Genomic DNA, 18,318 nt, shown 5'->3' on the forward strand with positions numbered 1-18,318 from the left:
CGGGAGCTTCGCTGGGGGTGGGAATTGGTCTAACCCAACGGCTCCGTTAGCCCTCGCCGGGAACCAACCCCTGCTCGCTTACCCTCGAGTGCTCCCGGGGCGACTCCAGCTCCCCTGACCCGCGCCCGCGGGGGGCAGCAGCGGCATAGCGCTAGGCGCGAGGAATATGTGCATCAGTGTGTCCGTCTGTCCCCCCAGCTCGGGCTCAGCAGGCTCGGGATCCAGGGGGCCGCAGCGAAGGCGGCGCCGCTCGGGGACTCTGCAGGGACCGGGGTGCCCCGGAGGGAATGGTGGTGGTGGAGAAGTAGGCGGTGGCTGAGGGGGAGGAGGTGGGGAAAGAGGAGGAGGAAGAAGAGGAGGAGGAGAAGGAGGAAGAGGAGGAGGAGAAGCCAAAGGAAGAGGAGGAGGCGAAAGAGGAGAAGAAGCCGCCGCGGGCGCCGCGGGATCAAGTGAGCTAGGAGCGCGCGGCGACGGCGCCGAAAGGCCGGGCGGCCTGGCGGGCGCAGGAGGCACGGCCGAGGCAGCGGCGCCGACTCCGTTCCACTCTCGGCCTGGATCCAGGCCTCCGGGTTCCCAGGCGCTCGCCTCCTTCTGACGCACTTTAAAGAGTCTCCCCCCTTCCACCTCATGGCGAGTAATAGCGACCAATCATCAAGCCATTTACCAGGCTTCGGAGGAAGCTGTTTATGTGATCCCCGCACTAATTAGGCTCATGAACTAACAAATCGTTTGCACAACTTGTGAAGAAGCGAACACTTCCATGGATTGTCCTTGGACTTAGGGCGCCCTGCCCGCCTTTTGCAGAGGAGAGAAAACTTTTTTTTGCCTCCCCCGAGAAACTTCCCCCCTCCCGCCTCTAACTTCGATACCCCCCACGCCATCTCGCAAAAAAAAAAAAAAAAAAAGAAAAGAAAAAAAAAAGAAAAAAAATTACCCCAATCCACGCCTGCAAATTCTTCTGGAAGGATTTTTCCCCCTCTCTCCAGGTTGGGCGCGTTTGGTGCAAGATTCTCGGGATCCTCGGTGTTGCCTCTCCCTCCCCCTCCCCCCTTCTTTCCTTCTTCCTTTCCTTTCCTTTCCTTTCTTTCTCCCTTTCCTCCCCCACCCCACCCCACCCCCACCCCCAACAAACAAGTCCCCAATTCTCGTCCGTTCTCGCCGCGGGCAGCGGGCAGCGGGCGGCGGAGGCAGCGCGCCGCGGTCGCCGGGAGCTGGGAGCCCTGGGCGCCCGCTCCTCGGCGCAGCATGTTCCAGCCGGCGCCGAAGCGCTGCTTCACCATCGAGTCGCTGGTGGCCAAGGACAGTCCCCTGCCCGCCTCGCGCTCTGAGGACCCCATCCGTCCCGCGGCGCTCAGCTACGCCAACTCCAGCCCCATAAACCCGTTCCTCAACGGCTTCCACTCGGCCGCCGCCGCCGCCGCCGGCAGGGGCGTCTACTCCAACCCGGACTTGGTGTTCGCCGAGGCGGTCTCGCACCCGCCCAACCCGGCCGTGCCCGTGCACCCGGTGCCGCCGCCGCACGCCCTGGCCGCCCACCCCCTGCCCTCCTCGCACTCGCCCACCCCCTCTTCGCCTCGCAGCAGCGGGACCCGTCCACCTTCTACCCCTGGCTCATCCATCGCTACCGATATCTGGGCCACCGCTTCCAAGGTACGTGCCACGTCGCGGGGCTGCAGCGCTCTGCAGCCCGCACTGCCCTCGGCCTGCTCTGGGTGGGCGCCCGGCAAGGCCTGGATGGAGGTTCCTCCGGTTCGCCCGCCCGCGCGCCGCGTTTGGAAACTGGGCGGCGAGGAGCCGGGCACGGTCCCTAGTCTCCGAGCTGCGGCCGGTTTGGGGTCTGGCCGCGGCCGCTTGACCCTTTAGAGAAGGGCGCAGACAGAGGAGTTGTCCCCGAATGCTCTCGGGTCGAGGCAGGCTTTCCTAGCATGCTACGAGTGCCGGCCGCCAAGGAATCCGTGGCCCGCGGGGGTCCCCGGGTTCTCTGTCTTGCCGGCGATGCCCTCGCCGCCCTGGCTCCGAGGGGCGCGGACAGGGCCCGGCCACCAGGTTCGCCCTCGACTGCGTTCGACCCTGTTTGCCATCCACTCCGCGCCCCTGCATCCTAGACCTGCAGCTTCTCGGTCTCTGACCCTCTTCCGGCGGCGAAGAGACCCTCGCGTCCCCAGAGCAAAGTCTGGGAGTTTGTTTTATCCTGCTTACTTTGGAGGCTCAGGCGGGGCGGGAACCCGCGCCGTTAGGAGCCTCCGAGGCTCAGGACTCTCGCCGTGACCTGCTCAATTCGGGCGCCGAGCGGCCACGGCGAGGGCAGGTTCGGTCTGGTTTTTGTTTTTCTTTTAAAAGAAATGAACCGGGTCGGAAGACGGGCTGGAGGAGATCTGTTTGGGTGTTTTCCTTTCTTGCTATTTTTTGGATTTTTGTGTGTGTGTGGGGGGGTGGGAGTGGATTTAAAACTCCAGAAAAAGGGGCAAGTAATTAGTTTAGCGATTCGAGCGGGGAAAAGACCTACCTCCCGAGGCCGCTGATCAATACCCAACGGCTTGCCCATTCATTAACCCTTGGCGTTCCTGCCAGAGCCTAGAATGGGGTCGATTCCCGTCTTCCATAATTAAAGAAACCAAACCAAACAAAAACAACGTTTTACTCTTATTCCCAGATCGGAGTTGCCTCCATCCCTGCCTGGATTGTAGGTTTGTCTTTCTTTGGGTTTTGGTGAATCGATTTCCCACCCTAAGGAGTGAATCCGAAACTCTCTGGCTTTGCTCGAAAAGTTTAGGGTTCCCTTTCCTCATTCTCTGGCAGCCACGCTCTTGGTCCCCACGCCAGGCCTGGAGTAGCCAGGATCTTCTGGGGCCGCGGACAGTCCCATCGGGTGACCGCAGCTCCGTACTCCCCGGCTTTCGATGCCTTCGCTCGAGTCTCCTAGTTCTCTGGAGCAGGGCAGCGGGAGAACGGGGCCTCGGGAGGCAGCGGCGGCAGAAACCCTGCGCACCCGCCGGCGAGATTTCGGTCTAGGCCGGGCTGCAACGACACGTCCGGCCTCTGCACTTTTCCGGAGGAGAAAGACTTTACTTTAAAAATAAGTCCCCGAGAAAACTCTAGGATAGCGGTTCGTCGCCTCTTCGCCCCTCACCCCCGGGGCAAAGTTCTCCCAGAGGTTAGAAAGAAGAGACAGACGTTTCTCTGGGTCCAGGGCGCCAATCCCCGGGCCCTGCCTTGCCGCCCCTTCCTCTGTCCCGGGCGCCGGTTGCGGAAGTGGCGAGGCTCGTGGGGCCCGGGCGGCTGCAAAGCCCAAAGAGGTCAGGAGCCTTGGGACTCGACCCGCCGGGACAGCTGCTGCTGGGTGCTACACAGCTACGGTCCCGGCAGAGCGGGCCAGGCAGCTGGAGCGGTGTTCCCTTCGCGCGTGTGGAGGGCCCTGGGTCCCCGTGGGCCGGGCCGCACGGGCTACGTACGCGGAGGCCCTGAGCGCAGTGCCGGGTCAGCCCGGCTCGGGAGAAGCGCGCGGACCTGGCCAGGACAGCCTCCTTTAATGGGACTTCTGTTGTGTCCCCCGTAGGGAACGACACAAGTCCGGAGAGCTTCCTTTTGCACAACGCGCTGGCCCGCAAGCCGAAGCGGATCCGAACCGCCTTTTCCCCGTCCCAGCTTCTGAGGCTGGAACACGCCTTCGAGAAGAACCACTACGTGGTGGGCGCAGAGAGGAAACAGCTGGCGCACAGCCTCAGCCTCACGGAAACTCAGGTGAGCGGGCCCAGGCGCGGCAACCGCATCCCAAATCTCCGGACACACGCAGGCCGCAAAGTGCGGAGGGCTTTCGGCAAACAGTCCGGGAGCTGGTTCCACGCCCGGGCTCAGGATGTGTAAGTTTTGAGGTGCTCTTGGCTTCCCTGGGCGCCAGCACGGGACTGTAGGAGATGACCCGCCCGAGGCTCTGGTGGGGCGGGCGGAGACGGGCTGAATTGCTCCTTCTGTGCGGCTGGCCTTGCAGCTCCTGGCTGAGATACCTCTGCACTTTCGGTGAGACTTTCGGTGGGAGTCCGGGGTACGCGGCTGGGATCCAGGAAGGAGAGTGCTGCGGGGTTTTGGGGTGTTTGGGGCTCTAGGCTGGAGAGAGAGCTGAGAGTGGGTTAGGGCGAGCTCTGTGCACCGGGGGCTCAAGGCTCACAGCGATGGCTCCAGTTATTCCCCTTGAGGGGATCGGAGAGTCAGACCGCCGAGCCGGCATCCTGGGCGCGTCCCTAAATCCGAGAAACAGAGCTAGAAGGCTTCGGGAGAGGAGCTGCCTCAGGGGGCAGACCCTTCCTGCGCAACAGGGTCCCGAGGCGGCCAGGTTCTGGCCTGCCCCGGGGCGAGGAGGGGGCTTAGGGCTACAGTAGGCGCTACTGTACGCGGAGCCTCAGGGCGGGGTCAAAGTTCCCGGCAAACAGTAACATTTTCGGGCAGATTAAGTTGTAACACTTTTCCTGGGAGGCGCGCAAAGAGGTCGAGGCTTTTGTTTTAAAACGTCCCCGCGGACAAAACCGAGGAGGGCCTCGCGGGTTGGTGCGGGGCCCGGCACAAGGCGCGGCCCGGCTGATTTCTCCTGGATCGCCGAGTCGGCCGTGGTCTTTGTCCGCCTCGCTGCCCACGCTGCCTGGAGCCTTTGTGTGCGTGTCAAGCCCCGAGCGCACCGACGCGCGCCTTGGGCGAGCGCCGGGGAGAAATGAACCGTCCTCCCCCTCAATTAGCAAACTCAAAGCAAATTAAACTCAGCCGTGTTCCAGCTCGGCTTTTTCATGGGGGCACTTTGGGGGATTGGGGGCATCTGGGGAGAGCAAGCCGGGACCTGGGCCTGCCGACTCAAAGGAGAAAGCGGAGCGGACTTCAGGGGCCTGGGGTGCTGCTAGCAGAATGGGACAGCCCTGGTGGCATGGGAGGTGCAGTCATCACCATGTTCCTCACCTGTACCTCACTGCTGAGAAGCTTGGGCAGTGTTACTGTCTGGTCTGGTCACTGCATGGGGCCCCATCGCCAGCTTCCCCAGGGACTGGTCGGGATAGCATGTGAGCCCCACCTCACTGCTCCCCAGGCTTCTAGCAGCGCTCCGAGGAGGCCAGGCTGCCGGCCCCGCCCTGGTGGGAAGTGATGTGATGGGGTGAGAGCTTGGCCCTGGACTGTCCTGGGGCTGGTCAAGAGGAAGACTGAGGGGCTCTTCCCTTCTCTTTCACAGTTTTTCTTTTACTTCCCCTTTATCTCACGGTCTTTCAGAAGCTTTCACTTTTGAGCCTCTTTTCCTAGCTGAAAAGATATAGCTGGGTTGGTCCCCAGGGCTCTGCACCCCATCCCCCCCACCCCGGTTTCCCCCAGCACCCACCCCACACACACACCACTGCTTCTGCTCTCACCTGCAAGAGTACTGGGCAGAGAGGGGAAAGCTCAGGCCAATCTTGACTGCCTACCCAGGGCCCAGGCCTTGCCGAGGAGGCGCTATATTTAGGCGGTGGCTGCGGGAAACTGGCAGAAAATAGAAAGCACATTCGGCCCTGCAGGAGCTGCAGCAGTGGGAATGAGATCTTCCCTGCACTAGTTAGGTAGAGGGAGTCAGGGATGTGTCTTTTAATTTTCCCTTATTTATAATTTTATAGGGGTTTCCCAGTGTTTGCCAGGCTTTTGCACTTAGTGGGATGTGGGTGTCCCGAGCAGGACAAAGTGAGAAGGGGGCACTCTGCTCTCTGGGCCTCGGGGCCAGGGGGAAATGTGCTCCAGGAGGGCCAGAAGGGGAGGGAGCCAGCCTTCTCACCGGCTCCGAGATAGGAGCTCTGTTCCCCGAGGGGAGGCCGTGGGGAGGTCGGCTACTAGGACACGCAGCTGGGGTACTGGATTTTCGTAGTCTCAGTCCCAGGTCCGGGCCAGGCAAAAGAGGAAGGGGTAGGAGGGCGCTGTGCAGGAACTAACGCGCCCCATCTGCCTCTCCTGCAGGTAAAAGTATGGTTTCAGAACCGAAGGACGAAGTTCAAAAGGCAGAAGCTGGAGGAAGAAGGCTCAGATTCGCAACAAAAGAAAAAAGGGACGCACCATATTAACCGGTGGAGAATCGCCACAAAGCAGGCGAGTCCCGAGGAAATAGATGTGACCTCAGACGATTAAAAACACAAACAGAACCCCTCAGAAACGGACAACACGGAGCAACACAGAGACAGGGAGAGGAGGGGAAGAAGAAAAAACCCTACAAAACAAAAACAAACCACACACAAATTCACGGAGAAGGGGAGAGGGAGTCAGAGAGAGGGGCGGCGCGACGCAGACGCTGGGCGGCAAGAGCGCGGGGTCCTGATCCGAGGCCGCGCCGAGATGGCAGAGGACGGAGGCTCCTTGATGAACACGCAACCCTTGTCTGAAGAGGCAGCTTGTGAGAGACAGACAGAGACAGACAGAGAGAGAGAGATCCAAAGGTGGCAAAGCCGAAGGCGCTCTGACAAGGGCAGCTGTCAGTCAAAGGCCAAACCAGCGAGACAAGATGATTGGCAGGTATTCCGGTTATCTCGCAGTCCGATTTTTTAAAAAAATGATGATGATAATCATAGTGATAAAAGAAAACCCCCAACCAGACACAGGACTTTTTATTTTGCACTTCGAAGTGTTTTTTCCCCCAATCTTTAAAAGTAATCAGTGATAATAACCGTTGGGATTCCACATCCAGCCCCATCCCACACCTGTTCAAAAACTTGAATTGCATGTAGCAGTTGTTGGGCGAATGGTGTCTTAAGACAGAAAGTGAATTGTAATTTTCTTTTCCTTTTAAAGACAGGTTCTGCGTGCTTTTTATTTTGATTTTTTTGCAAGAAATGTGCAGTCTGTAAACACTTTTTGATACCTTCTGACGTCAAAGTGATTGTGAAAAAAGCTAAATGAAGTAGGCTCAGCGATAGCGATCCTCTTTCAGAGAAATGGGGAGCAGGATGGGGGGCTGGGGGTGGAGGGGGAGGGTGCCCACAAGAGGAGTCAGGACTTGTACTGGGAAAAAAAACCCTAAATTAATTCTATTTCTTGGACATTCCTTTCCTAACATCCCAAGGCTTAAAACCACGAACTAAACTCCTTTTAGTGGTTGAAGGTATTGGCCGAGTTCAACCATTTGCCGTAAATAAAGGCCATTCCAAACTTTCAATCTATCTATTGCAAAAACTGAGGACTGTAAGTTAGCGGGGATGATAAGTGTGGCCAAGAACACGGCAGCAAGTTTTCAAGCACTGAGTTTCTATTCCAAGATCATAGACTTACTAAGAGAGTGACAAATGCTTCCTTAATGTCTTCTATACCAGAATGTAAATATTTTTGTTGTTCTGTGTTAATTTGTTAGAATTCTAACACACTATATACTTCAAGAAGTATGTCAATGTCAATATTTTGTCAATAAAGATTTATCAATATGCCCTCAGAGTAGTTGTCTTGGGAAATTGAAGTGAATTCTTGAAAAAATATATCTTTGAGTGTGGTCCTTCCCCAACTAGGCTCAAGAAGCCCAGGTTCCCCACCCACAAAAGGGCCAGACTGATGGATTCTTGGGCATGTTAAAGAGAGAAGAGGGTGGAAAAGGAGAGGATTAGGAAAACTTAAGTCCTTCAGAAAAGGGATGGGAGAAAAGTTTTCCATCCAGACCTCTGCCCACTGCACGGCCTAAAGAGGGAGTTTAATTTGAATTTCAGGTTAAAAATGCTTACTATTAACCTCTAGTTGTTTAAAAAACTGGACATATATAGTTATGCATTGAAGAGTATTCCCCCAGGATTGGGGAAAAACACTTAGCAGAATCAGGATCCTGGGACTTTTTAACTGTGTTTCTGACTTCAAACCCCAAAGCACTATTCTCCTTCTCCCTCTCTCTCCCTTTCCCTCCCTCCCTCCCTCCCTCCCTCCCTCCCTTCCTTCCTTCCTTCCTTCCTTCCTCCTTCCTTCCCTCCCTCCCTGCCTCCCTCCCTCCCTCCCTACTTTCCTTCCTTCCTTCCTTCCTCTCTCTGGCCCCAATCTGACAAAGGTGAGGGGATGAGCCCAAGGGCCTCAGCAGCCTTATAAGGCAGCGTTTTGAGAAACCTTCAACTCTCAATTTTAACATTAAAGAAAAAGGTTGTACCCAGTCTTGGAGGAAACTTAGCTTTTCTCCCCCCTCCTTCCCCCTTCTGGGGGTACGAGGTTGTTTTTGCATGCTTCATTTGCTTCTTATCCTGATAGGCTGCATTAATCAGTTTTATTTCCATTGATAGAGAAACCTCGTCTGTTCTGTTCGAGCTACAAAGCGTCCTTCGAGCTTTTGTGAAAGTGCAAATCAGTTTAAGCAATTATCATACCAGGAATATGAAGGGGAAAGAGGAGGCCTTGCCCAGTGGTCTCCTTTAATCTCTTAATCCACGGATCCAGGGGGGCTGCCTGGACATAATTTAGGACAATCTCCCCACCCTTTACACTGTGATAAGGCCAAGTTACAATGCAGGGCGAAAATACAAGCTTTGTTAACATCCTGCCTTGAAAAGTTAAGATTAGACATTCCATGCACGTGTGGGGACTATAGGGCACTATGGAAAATTTTTCTTTCTTTTTTTCCCCTCCCCTCCTCTCTTCGAAAGTAGAATTCATTCTTGGCCTCTCTCCTTCTTTTTCCCCTTTATCTCTGCCTTTCTCTCCTTTTTTCTCCCTCTCTGTTTCTCTGGAGAACCCTGGCTGTTTATGGTGCATTTCCACGCAGACTCCTTGGGAAGGTGTGGGTGTAGTCGGGGAGACTCCACTGCCCGAGGATTCTGGGGTGAGAGGGGACACAGGCTTGCCTCTCGAAGGGACAGGTGCTGTCCTGTGTATCCTGGAAACTCAAGTGGGGTTTCCAGTCACTTGGACAGCAGGACCTCTGTGACCAAAGAGCTCTCCAAGTGTTTTGCAGTCCCTGCTACAGCATTGCTGCACATCTTTCTTTTAAGCAAGTTACCTTTTCCTTCTACCCACTTCGCCAAACCCAGAATGCCTCAAACACAGAGCACAGACCTGTTAAAATTCAGACTAGCCTTTCCTGAAGAAAATTTCCCATCTTGATAAAAGGCTTACTTCTGCAAGAACCATATACTTTTTTTTTTGAGTACAAGAAAAGGGGGAGGGTGATGGTTTTTTTTTTTTTGTAAATGTCCTATGTAGTGTAACAGCAATAAAATCATCAGAGAATACTATTAGCTTTGGAAAAAAAAAAAAACCTAAAAGCTTTATTACAAACCAAGCTTTGAAAATAGGGGGGATTAGGCGGCTGAAAGGGTCCCACAATGGTAAGAAGAAAAGGTTTCATGCTAATGAGGTTAATGCCCTTTGTATCTCGGGCCGCCACATCTTCATTACGCGCTATCTCTGGCTGCACGGAGCGGCTCAGAGAGCCGCAATCCACTCCAACGCCCCCCTTCCCGGCCCAAAGAAGGATTTGATAGCAGCTCTGTTCAAACTAGATAATTATATCTTTTCAAGTCGGAATTAAGATAAAGAAAGTGAAGCAGAGGCGGCTCGCCTTGATCCACTGCAAACAAATTTGGCGCACTTTCGAGTCCTTCCCCCGCCTCAAAAAGGCTGGACAGTCAGCTTATTAGCCGCTCGTTTGCTTTATTAATTCATCTATTTAAAGTGGCAGGATTAGAGCGTCTAATGTGGACGCGGGCTGCCGTGGCTCTGAGGAATATAAATATTTGCGAGATGCCATCCCACGATGACTATCTGGGCGCGGGGCGCGGGGCAGGGTGCGGGGCGCGTGTGCCTTGTGGCTGCGTCCCCGTCACAGTGCGCGCGTGCTGGGCTGGAGCCCCTTGGGCAGGGAAGCGTGGGAGCTGCGTGCCGCAGGTCTGTGTCCTCCCTCGTGGTACATGGGTGCCAGGCCTAGATGACCCTGGCAGGGTTCAATGGGCATCGAGGGTCAGGTTCTGCGTTCCTCCCTACACTTGGAACTGCACGCATGTTGCCTTGCGTCTTGCCTGTTACCCCAAATGGGGATGTAGGTTACACGTTTGATCCATGACCTACTCCCTTCTTGATTACTTGTGGGCCTTCCCTGTGCGTTCGCCTGACCCAGAGGCTTGGGTTCTCAGTTTGCATTTCCCTGAGAGAGTGAAACGGAACGTATAACCCAAGTGTGCCTGGGCTACATTCTCCTTCCTGAGAGGTACACGTGGGTTCCGCGTGCGTGTCTCATTTGGGGTCCAGTTCCTCAGCGCAGCAAAGGGCCAGGTAGGCGTGGGCGGAGGGGTGGGGTGGAGTGGGGGCTCTGTTCAAGGCACCAGAAACTCCTGAGGGGGGAAAAGCTTCGGACCTCCGGGTACTTACTCCTTTCTGCCTCTTGTCTGAGTGTCCGGTGCCCCCAGCTCGCTCCAACTCTGTTCCCGGCAGCCTAGCGCAGCCCGAGCGGGAGCTTTGGCGGCGGCCCGGAACCTGCCGGGCCACTTTTGTGCTAGGGGCGGATTGTGGCGGGCGGAGAGCCGCACCAAGCGGGCCCGGCAGAAAGGGGGCTCGGGCCTGCGCGCGGCCTTGGAAACCTCGGTTCCTCCCCGTCCCCGCCTCGAGTCGCAGGGAACAAAGTCTCGGACGCGCAGGCCGATTGGGGAGGGACTCTGGCGGGTCGGAGGCCTCGCCCGGGGCCCCGCGCCGCGGCTGGGGGCATCTGGGCTAGGCTCCCCGCATGCGGGCAATTGCAAGTCGGACTAAGGGTGTGGATGTGAGTTAGGGAGAGGCTGTGCTTGTGGGTTTGTAGAGGTTGAGTGTACCAGTGAGGTCTGTGAAACAGTTGTTTGTGTGTCTGAGCCAGGATTTAAGTCAGGATGTGTAGGTGCTAATTGTGCTAACTGCGTGAGTTAGAGGCTGGAGAGGCCGGTGCTTCTTGTGTAGATTGGGAGTGTCAAGGTGTCCAGCTTTCCTTGTGCATCTAGATTGTATTGAGTTAGGGCAGGAACGTGCAGCTGCGCGGCTGTAATTAGAGTGCTTATAAAGGTGTAGAAATGCAATTGTGTAAAGAAGTTGTGTGCGAGCGTCTGGTCGCTGTGAGCCGGCTGCAGTTGTGGATCTCAGAGGATGGGAATGGCCTCAGAGTGTGCGACTGGCGGGAACATTTCTCCGTGTTTGGGTGGGGGTCCCCTGTGATGGCGTCCATGCCAGCAGCAGGGCAGCATGTGTGTGTGTGTCTCAGGATCTAGACGTGTGTGTCTAGTGAGAAGGCTCGGGTTCGGTTATTGTTTCGCAGCGCACCACTCGCTCCGGAGTTTGGCAAACAGCAGACGTTTTTTTTTTTTTTTTTTTTTTTTTGGTAACCGCATTTTCCCAGGTCGGCCCTTCTTATTCCAGCAATCAGCGTTTGGTTTACTTGGGTGCCGCCTCAGAGCAGCGGCAGGCCGGGCGGGAGAGGAAGCGGGCCTGCAGCGTTCGGCCGCGGTGCCTCGAGGCCGAGTTGCGGGACCGCGGGCGCGCCTAGCCCGCCGCTCAGCTCCTGCGTCCGCCGCTCGGCCGCCGCATTTACTTCCCCCTACCAGCCCCTCAGCGAGGGGGAAGTGGGAGTTTTGAGAACTCGCTGACCCCAGCCGTGACCCCGCTCGGGCAGGTGGCTTCTCCCGGCGCGACCCAGTACTCCGGGAAACCCGAGGCGGTGCCACGCTTGAAAGCGAAAGGTCCATTCATCAGCCGCGCCCCAGCGTCTAATTGGCCTTTTGTTCATCAGTGCCTGTGGCCCGGCGAGGGGGTTGGGGGAACATGGGAGGGCCCCGGGGCTGTAAGTAGGGGTGCCCGGCGTTCCGGGCTGGGGTCTGGGTAGGGCAAAGGAGCGTCGCACTCCTCCGAGGGGGCGCCAGAGCGCGCCAAAGATCACGCCCACGTGCGAGGATGCTCGGCTGGCGGCTGGTCTCCGAGCGCCCCGGCCGGATCCTCCGAGCTGCTGGAGAGCCACGGCCTCGCCCCTGCCCTCACCTCCCCCTGCAGGCTGAGTCCACGCCTTTCCTCCGCGCCTCGGGGATTTCAGACCTGCCTTCCTGCCTGTCCCAAGTTCCCAGCTCAGGCGCTGGCCTTGGGGCTGGTTTGGGCTCAAGCCCTGCCTTTCTTCATGCTTCTTTTGCCCTGCTCTACCCGCCTACCATAGAGAGAGACTCTGGGTCCCCCTCCCTAGGCACCAACCTGGTACCCTCGTCCGGCCTGCACCCTGCTTCGCTGGGCGAAGGAATTGAGAGAATTTTTTGGCCCGCCAAGGAGGTGGGAGTTGACCAACTGTTAGGCGATCAGATCCGGGGGGAAGACCGGGTCTCCACCACCCCAAATTCCATATGGCTCTCCAAATCAAGCCCCACCTTCCCTCTCCCTGTCTCCCACCCAGAGTACAAATCAAGTCTCGCCGGTCCCCCTCTCTACCCCACACCTACTGCACACCGCCAGAGAGTCCTAGAGAAAGCGCAGGGGCAAGGTCTCCTCTCCCAGCATAAGTGCAGAGGCCGAGACGCACCTGATGCGCCAGGGAGGTGCCTGGAATGGGGATGGGGTCGCGTTTGGAAAATGGTCCAGGGCCCCCAGCCCCACGCCTCTCCTCCCTTTCCCCGGGAGGACCGGCTTTGCCCGGCAGTGGTCTGGCTGCCCGGCTCACCACCTCAGCCCGGCCCCAGGCCGCGCCTGCCCCCAGCCGGCTCCAGGTCCTATATATAGCGCGGGTCTCCACAGCCCTCTGCTGGACCCTGACGTCAGGAAGAACTTGATCTTGCCTGCTTCGCTCCTGCTTCTGAAACTGATCCTTGAAATGAGAGAACAGACTCTACACAATTCCCATGGCCTTGACATAAGGTACAGCGATAAATATACACCACTAATGAGCAATTACCATATAATCACCTTCCAATTAGCTCGCATAATGATGAATTAAACATTCTAGCAGGCGGGATTAGGTTTCTTACTTTGTATATTATTTACGAAGGCTATAGCTTCTGCAAAGAACCAAATATCAAATTAGATGGGGAATTTTCACTTGGGGGTAATTATGCATTCAGGCCAGCGGCTGTATTCTGGTCACTTGTCAAATGAGGCCTCCTGCAAGGTACTGACCAGTTCGTTTGGGCGTTTATTTCCTCCTTTTCCTCTTTTTTCTTTAGGCTGCAATTGCCTTTCCTTTTCCTTTTACCGCCCTGGCCCGCGGGAGGGAGGCTGGGGGCTTGGGGCTGGTAGGCGGGGTTTGGGGAGGGACGTCCGTCTTGCGCTGAGGATACGGCTCAGGCATCCAGGCCCTCGTAGCGCCTGTCTCCTGAGCACTGCCTGCTCTGGCCCCAGGTCCGTTCCTCTCCGGCCGGCCGGGCAGGACGACCCGGGCGCGCCCCAGAAGCCACCCGAGCGTTCGGAGGGCAAACGCGCGGGCTGGGCGCTACGGCGGGCGCGGGGCCAGGGCGGCCGCCCTCCCGCCCGCCCCGCCTGCGTTCTGCGGCATCCCCTAGCCCCCCAGGGGCCTCAGTGCGCTCTATTCTGACTTTTACCCCCACCCGCACCCCAGTGACAGGGAGAGAAAGAGGGTGCGTGGGGAGGAATACTGAAACAAACAACAAACCTCCACCTGCCCGCAGACACCTCTCTTGTTCGGAAATGAATTTTGGCAAGATTAACTCCTAATCTGATCTAACGCTGCTGACATTTGGGGAGAAGATGAAAATGGCAGCTCAATTTCATTCAGAAAAGGGGTCACTTCGCGGGGCTTCGCTCTGCTCCCCAGAGAACGTGGACGCCCCTCCTTCTCCCCGAAACCAGAGGAGGCGGCCTGGAGCTGGGTGGGGGCTGGGAGGCGCCCGGGACTGCTCACCTGCGCCCCGCGTCAGCGGCCCCCTTGGGCGGGACCCTGCCCTGTCGGGTTGAAAGGTGAGAATGGAAGGAGGCTGTAGCCTGGGGCATCGTCCTCTGGGCAGAGGTGGGCGCTCCTGGGCCCCCATCCGGGACTCTTCAGGCTGGAGAGCCTGTTCCTTGCAGGGAGGCCAGCGGGAGGTAACAACGTTTCAGGCCTCATCAAGAGGTGAGGTCGTTAAAGCCAGATGTCCCAAGGCCTGCCCGGTATCCTTTTCCTTGTGCTTCCTGGGCAGGTAAAAGTGCACCCAAGAGATGGAAGGTTGGACCCCGCAGTCTTGTCAAAGGGTCTGGCTTATTTGGAAGTCATGGATCTGACTTGGCCTCTCCCCATTTAGCTCCAGGAGGCTGCAAGGTCCTGGGAGGTGGGAGCTACGGCTTCCTGGAGACCGAGCTCCGCCCCTGCCCCCCCCTACACCTACTGCTGATGCTAGAGGTGGGCCATGTTCCTGGCCACCCGGAGGGCTCCATAGTGCCTGGCCTCTCCCCTCAGCTGCGACGGTGTGACCAGTGGCCTCATCCTGGTGCCGGGCAAGGGAGACAGGTGGAGTCACTTTTTGGGCACCTGCCTGATCCCTGGACCTTGAGGCAGGATTCCTGCCCCACCCCATTCTGAGGCCCTGTCTATGGGGAGCAGGACCTGGGACTGGGCTTGAGGGTGTCATCATCAGCTCAGACCAAGGGCAAGGAGGAGGACCTGTGCCTGGGCCCCTGGGAGCGAGCCTGGTGAGGACGCCCGAGGATGGCCATGTACCTTGCATGCTGGTGGCTGCAGATTCGTGAGAGGCTGTATGTGAATGTGGCTTGCACAGCACGTAACCTGAGCACGTGGACACGTACACAGATAAGTAAGTGTGCGCGTGGCCTCGGGGGTGCAGGGACTGCTGGAAGCCATGCTGTGTGTGCAAAACTTAGGAAAAGGCATTCCTTCTTCTGGGTGGATGGGTGCCCTGCGGCTTGAAGAGTGAAAAGCGAGCTGGATTTCAGCGACCGCCTCCCCGCCCTGCCACTGCCCCCTCACCTCTTAGGCAATGCACAGTCTCTGTTCCAAACGCTTGGGCTCCGGTGGGGATTCTGTGTTGGTGTGATATTATTGAAGGTGCCTTTAGGGTTGAGAGTCAGCTTTGTGCTGAGCAGGCCCCTCCTTCACTGGCTGGGGACTGCCCCCTGCCCCCTTCCCAGTGTGGAGGTTTTGGGTACAGCAGCCAGAAACAACGTTCCTAAGCATCGCGCCAAAGGCTGGTGAGCACAGGTGCCTTTGCGCTTGTGAGTGAGGCCGAGGGGCAGAGTGCACGTGTGGGCATGAATGTTTGTGAACACTTGTTTGTGTTTGTGGGAGAAGGCTGCAAGTGTGTGTGTGTGTGTATGGGTGAGCATCAGTGTGCCCGTGGCAGGGGGCATGGCTGAGCATGTTGGTGGAAGCCATGTGAGGGGCTGTGGGTGCAGCTGGCTTCCCTGCCCTGGCTCCCCCAGCCTTGCAGGGCCCTCTTTCGGCTGCCTCGTGAAGGGCTCATCCTGCCCCTCCCTCCCTGCTTTCCTGTCCTACACTCTAAGTGACTGCAGTTACGTCTTCCATGAAAAACAGAAGTGGTGTCTGATACGGCGACTTCAAGTGGAAGGTTGCTGCTTCGTTAAGTAAACGATGCCGTGTTGATTCTGATGTCGCTTTCCCTTTTAGTCATCTACAGGCAGCAAGGGGACTTAATCAGCTCTAGGGATCCTGGTGGGAGGAAGAGGCTCAGTGCCGAAGTTTATGGAAAGTCTGAGCATTTCTATGGCCCCTCTTCTCTGCTCACACCCCTGCTCCCCCCCACCCCGGAAATCTTGAGTTTTCGCAGGTGAAAGGAGATGTTGTTTAGAATGTGCTACAGGCCAGACCCTCCTATCATCTTCAGGAGGGCCGAGGAAGAGCTGTGGTTTGAGCAGCATGCACGCATGTAATGTGCATGTGTGGACCAATGACCCAAGGTCCCAGTTGCTCATCACCCATCAGCTGTCTGAGCACATGGCTGCTCCCTTCCAGATGAAAGCCTGTAGTTCTGAAATGCTTCCTGTCCCTTTTGTGATGGGGTTCCAGACTGGGGTACCAGCATCCAGGTGGTCCCTTCAGTTCTGAGAAGAACAGGACTCTCCCAGCCCTGTTCTAGCCACTGTGCTTCTGTTAATGCAGCCCAAGACAGCCTTGGCTTTTTCGGAAACCAAGAGTTGAGCAGAGTCATTGATGTTGGCCAAGCCAGCTTCCCCTCGGAGAAGGGATCCTACAGGAGACTTCACTGGTAGTCATACAGCCCGGGCTTGGATGTTTTCAGAGCTGGGCTGCTCACTACCTCCTAAAGTTGCCTTGTCTCTTCTGAAACAGCTCTGAGTTTTAGGATTTTCTTTGAGCACTGGAGAATGTCTTATCTCCTTGGAGTTTACCTGGTGACATGACAATTGTTTGAAGCATTGCCTCCCTGCATGCCCCATTCCCTCCAATTATTATGAAAAAATACAAACTTATACAATAGTGGAGCGAATAGTTTAATGTATACATCCCCCATCTTCCACAACAATTATGTGATGAGTTGAATTGTGTCCGCCAAATTCATATGTTGAAGTCCTAAGCCCTAGTACCTCAGAATGTGACCTTATTTGGAGACAGGGTCTTTATAGAGGCAATCAAGTTAAAATGAAGTCATTAAGGTGGGTCCTAATCCATTATGACTGGTGTTCTTATAAAAAGAGGAAATTTGGATACTGACACACAGAGAGAAGATGATGTGAGTTCGGAGAGCGTAGGCAGCCATCTCCAAGCCAAGGCGAGAGCCTGGAACAGATCCTTCCTTCAAACCCTTGGAAGGAACCATCCCTGCAGATACCTTGATCTTGGACTTCCAGCCTCCAGAACTGTGAGAAAATAAATTTCTGTTGTTTCAGCCACCCAGGGTATGATACAGCCTAGCAAACACACACAAATGATGAAATCAAGGTCACTCTGGCTCCATCTGTCTTTCCCAGGCACTCTTCTCCTATGGCTGTTTGGAAGCAAATTCCGGACATGGTGTCTTTCACTGGTAACAATTTTAGGATGTATCTCAAACAGGGTTTTTTTCCCCCACTATAATTGGTTTTATTTATTTATTTACTGTTTTGTCCATTTAGTCAATTAATTTTATTTATTTTTTATTGGAGTATAGTTGCTTCACAACGTGTTAGCTTCTGCTGTGCAAGGAACAGGATCCTTTCAGAAGTCTGACCACAACACCAGGACTCCTTAGTCATTCTCCTGTCCATGAGGTGATGGGCTGGGCTGTGAGTAGACAGCGGCCTGAATGTAGCCCCGGCCCGGGGTGTGAACTGCCTGAGGGTACAGTGAGGAACAGCCTATTTGGGACACAGGGCAGGCCCATCTGTAAATGCTGGTGCCCTCCTCCTATGTGGAGGATTTCCCTTCCAAGAAAGTCTGTCTCTGTGTGTGTGTGTGTGTGTGTGTGTTGGGGGGTAATGTAAGTGCCTCCCCTTTCCTTTGTGGGGACCTTGATGTTGCCTGTCTGACCAGACTGCAGACCTTAGCAGGACTCGAGGAAGTATCAGGAGGGGGGCTTTGCTTCCTTACCTGGGGCATAGGTGCCTGCGGTCATGCACCTGTCCCCCTTGGGTGCCAGCCCCTTTGGCCACTACTTCCCCTGCCACGCCCTTGCGTGGAGTACTCAGGGGAGCCAGGCCGCAGCAGGGGTTCCCAGGATAAAGGAGCAGGACCTGGGCAGAGCTACTGTCACTCTCTAGAGTCACCTCCTCTGCTGGGGAGGGACCCCCGAGGAGGGGCAGCCCAGGAGTGTCCTCCTCGTTGCTCTCTGAACGCCTCCAGATGGACCTTTCTGAGCTTTCTGACACCCAGGTTGCTTCTAGGAAGCAGCTGGGCTGGGGCGGCCTTCGTCCAGCCTGCTGGGGTCCAGGGCCCTGGAAGCCACAGCCGTGGGACCACAGCCTCTCAGAGTGCAGCTGAGCATGGCTCCCCATGTGCCCCGGCTGCGGCTGCATTGTTAAGTTGTGTCCCTGGCAAGTAATTACGCCCACGCCAGCTCAGTTGCACCCTAGGCAAATTAGGTGCTGATCTGAAGATGTAATTAAGCGATGGTGAGTGCGGTTTAGCAATTGCAAGTGCCTTTCCTCTCTGGGGCAGCAATCACAGGCTGAAAAGCCGGTTCCAAGACCTGTTGGAGGCCCATTTCGTTCCATGACCCTCCTTGTTCTGAGTCTAGGTAAAGAGGTACCTTGCAGCCAACTTCTGTTTGATTTCTAAATATTGGGGGAGAACCTTTGGATGTGTCAGGGTGCTAAACATAATTAGCATTCTTTAGGAACAAAATACACGACAAACCTGCTACTGTTTTCTTTTTTTTTTTTTTTTTTTTTTTTTTGGTATGCAGGCCTCTCACTGCCGTGGCCTCTCCCATTACGGAGCACAGGCTCCAGACGCGCAGGCTCAGCAGCCAT

General features: G+C 56.2%; 1 protein-coding gene across 1 annotated transcript; it reads left to right on the forward strand.

Moving 5' to 3' along the window:
- The first annotated feature begins 449 nt into the window (after positions 1 to 449).
- Positions 450 to 7,419, forward strand: EMX2 (empty spiracles homeobox 2). The gene is given in 4 exon segments (XM_032609256.1): positions 450 to 1,555; positions 1,558 to 1,650; positions 3,557 to 3,741; positions 5,959 to 7,419. Coding segments are annotated over 4 exon segments (756 nt in total). The 5' UTR covers positions 450 to 1,245; the 3' UTR covers positions 6,127 to 7,419.
- Positions 7,420 to 18,318: the final 10,899 nt, after the last annotated feature.

This window comes from Phocoena sinus, chromosome 16, assembly GCF_008692025.1.
Source record: "Phocoena sinus isolate mPhoSin1 chromosome 16, mPhoSin1.pri, whole genome shotgun sequence".
Lineage (NCBI taxonomy): Eukaryota > Metazoa > Chordata > Mammalia > Artiodactyla > Phocoenidae > Phocoena > Phocoena sinus.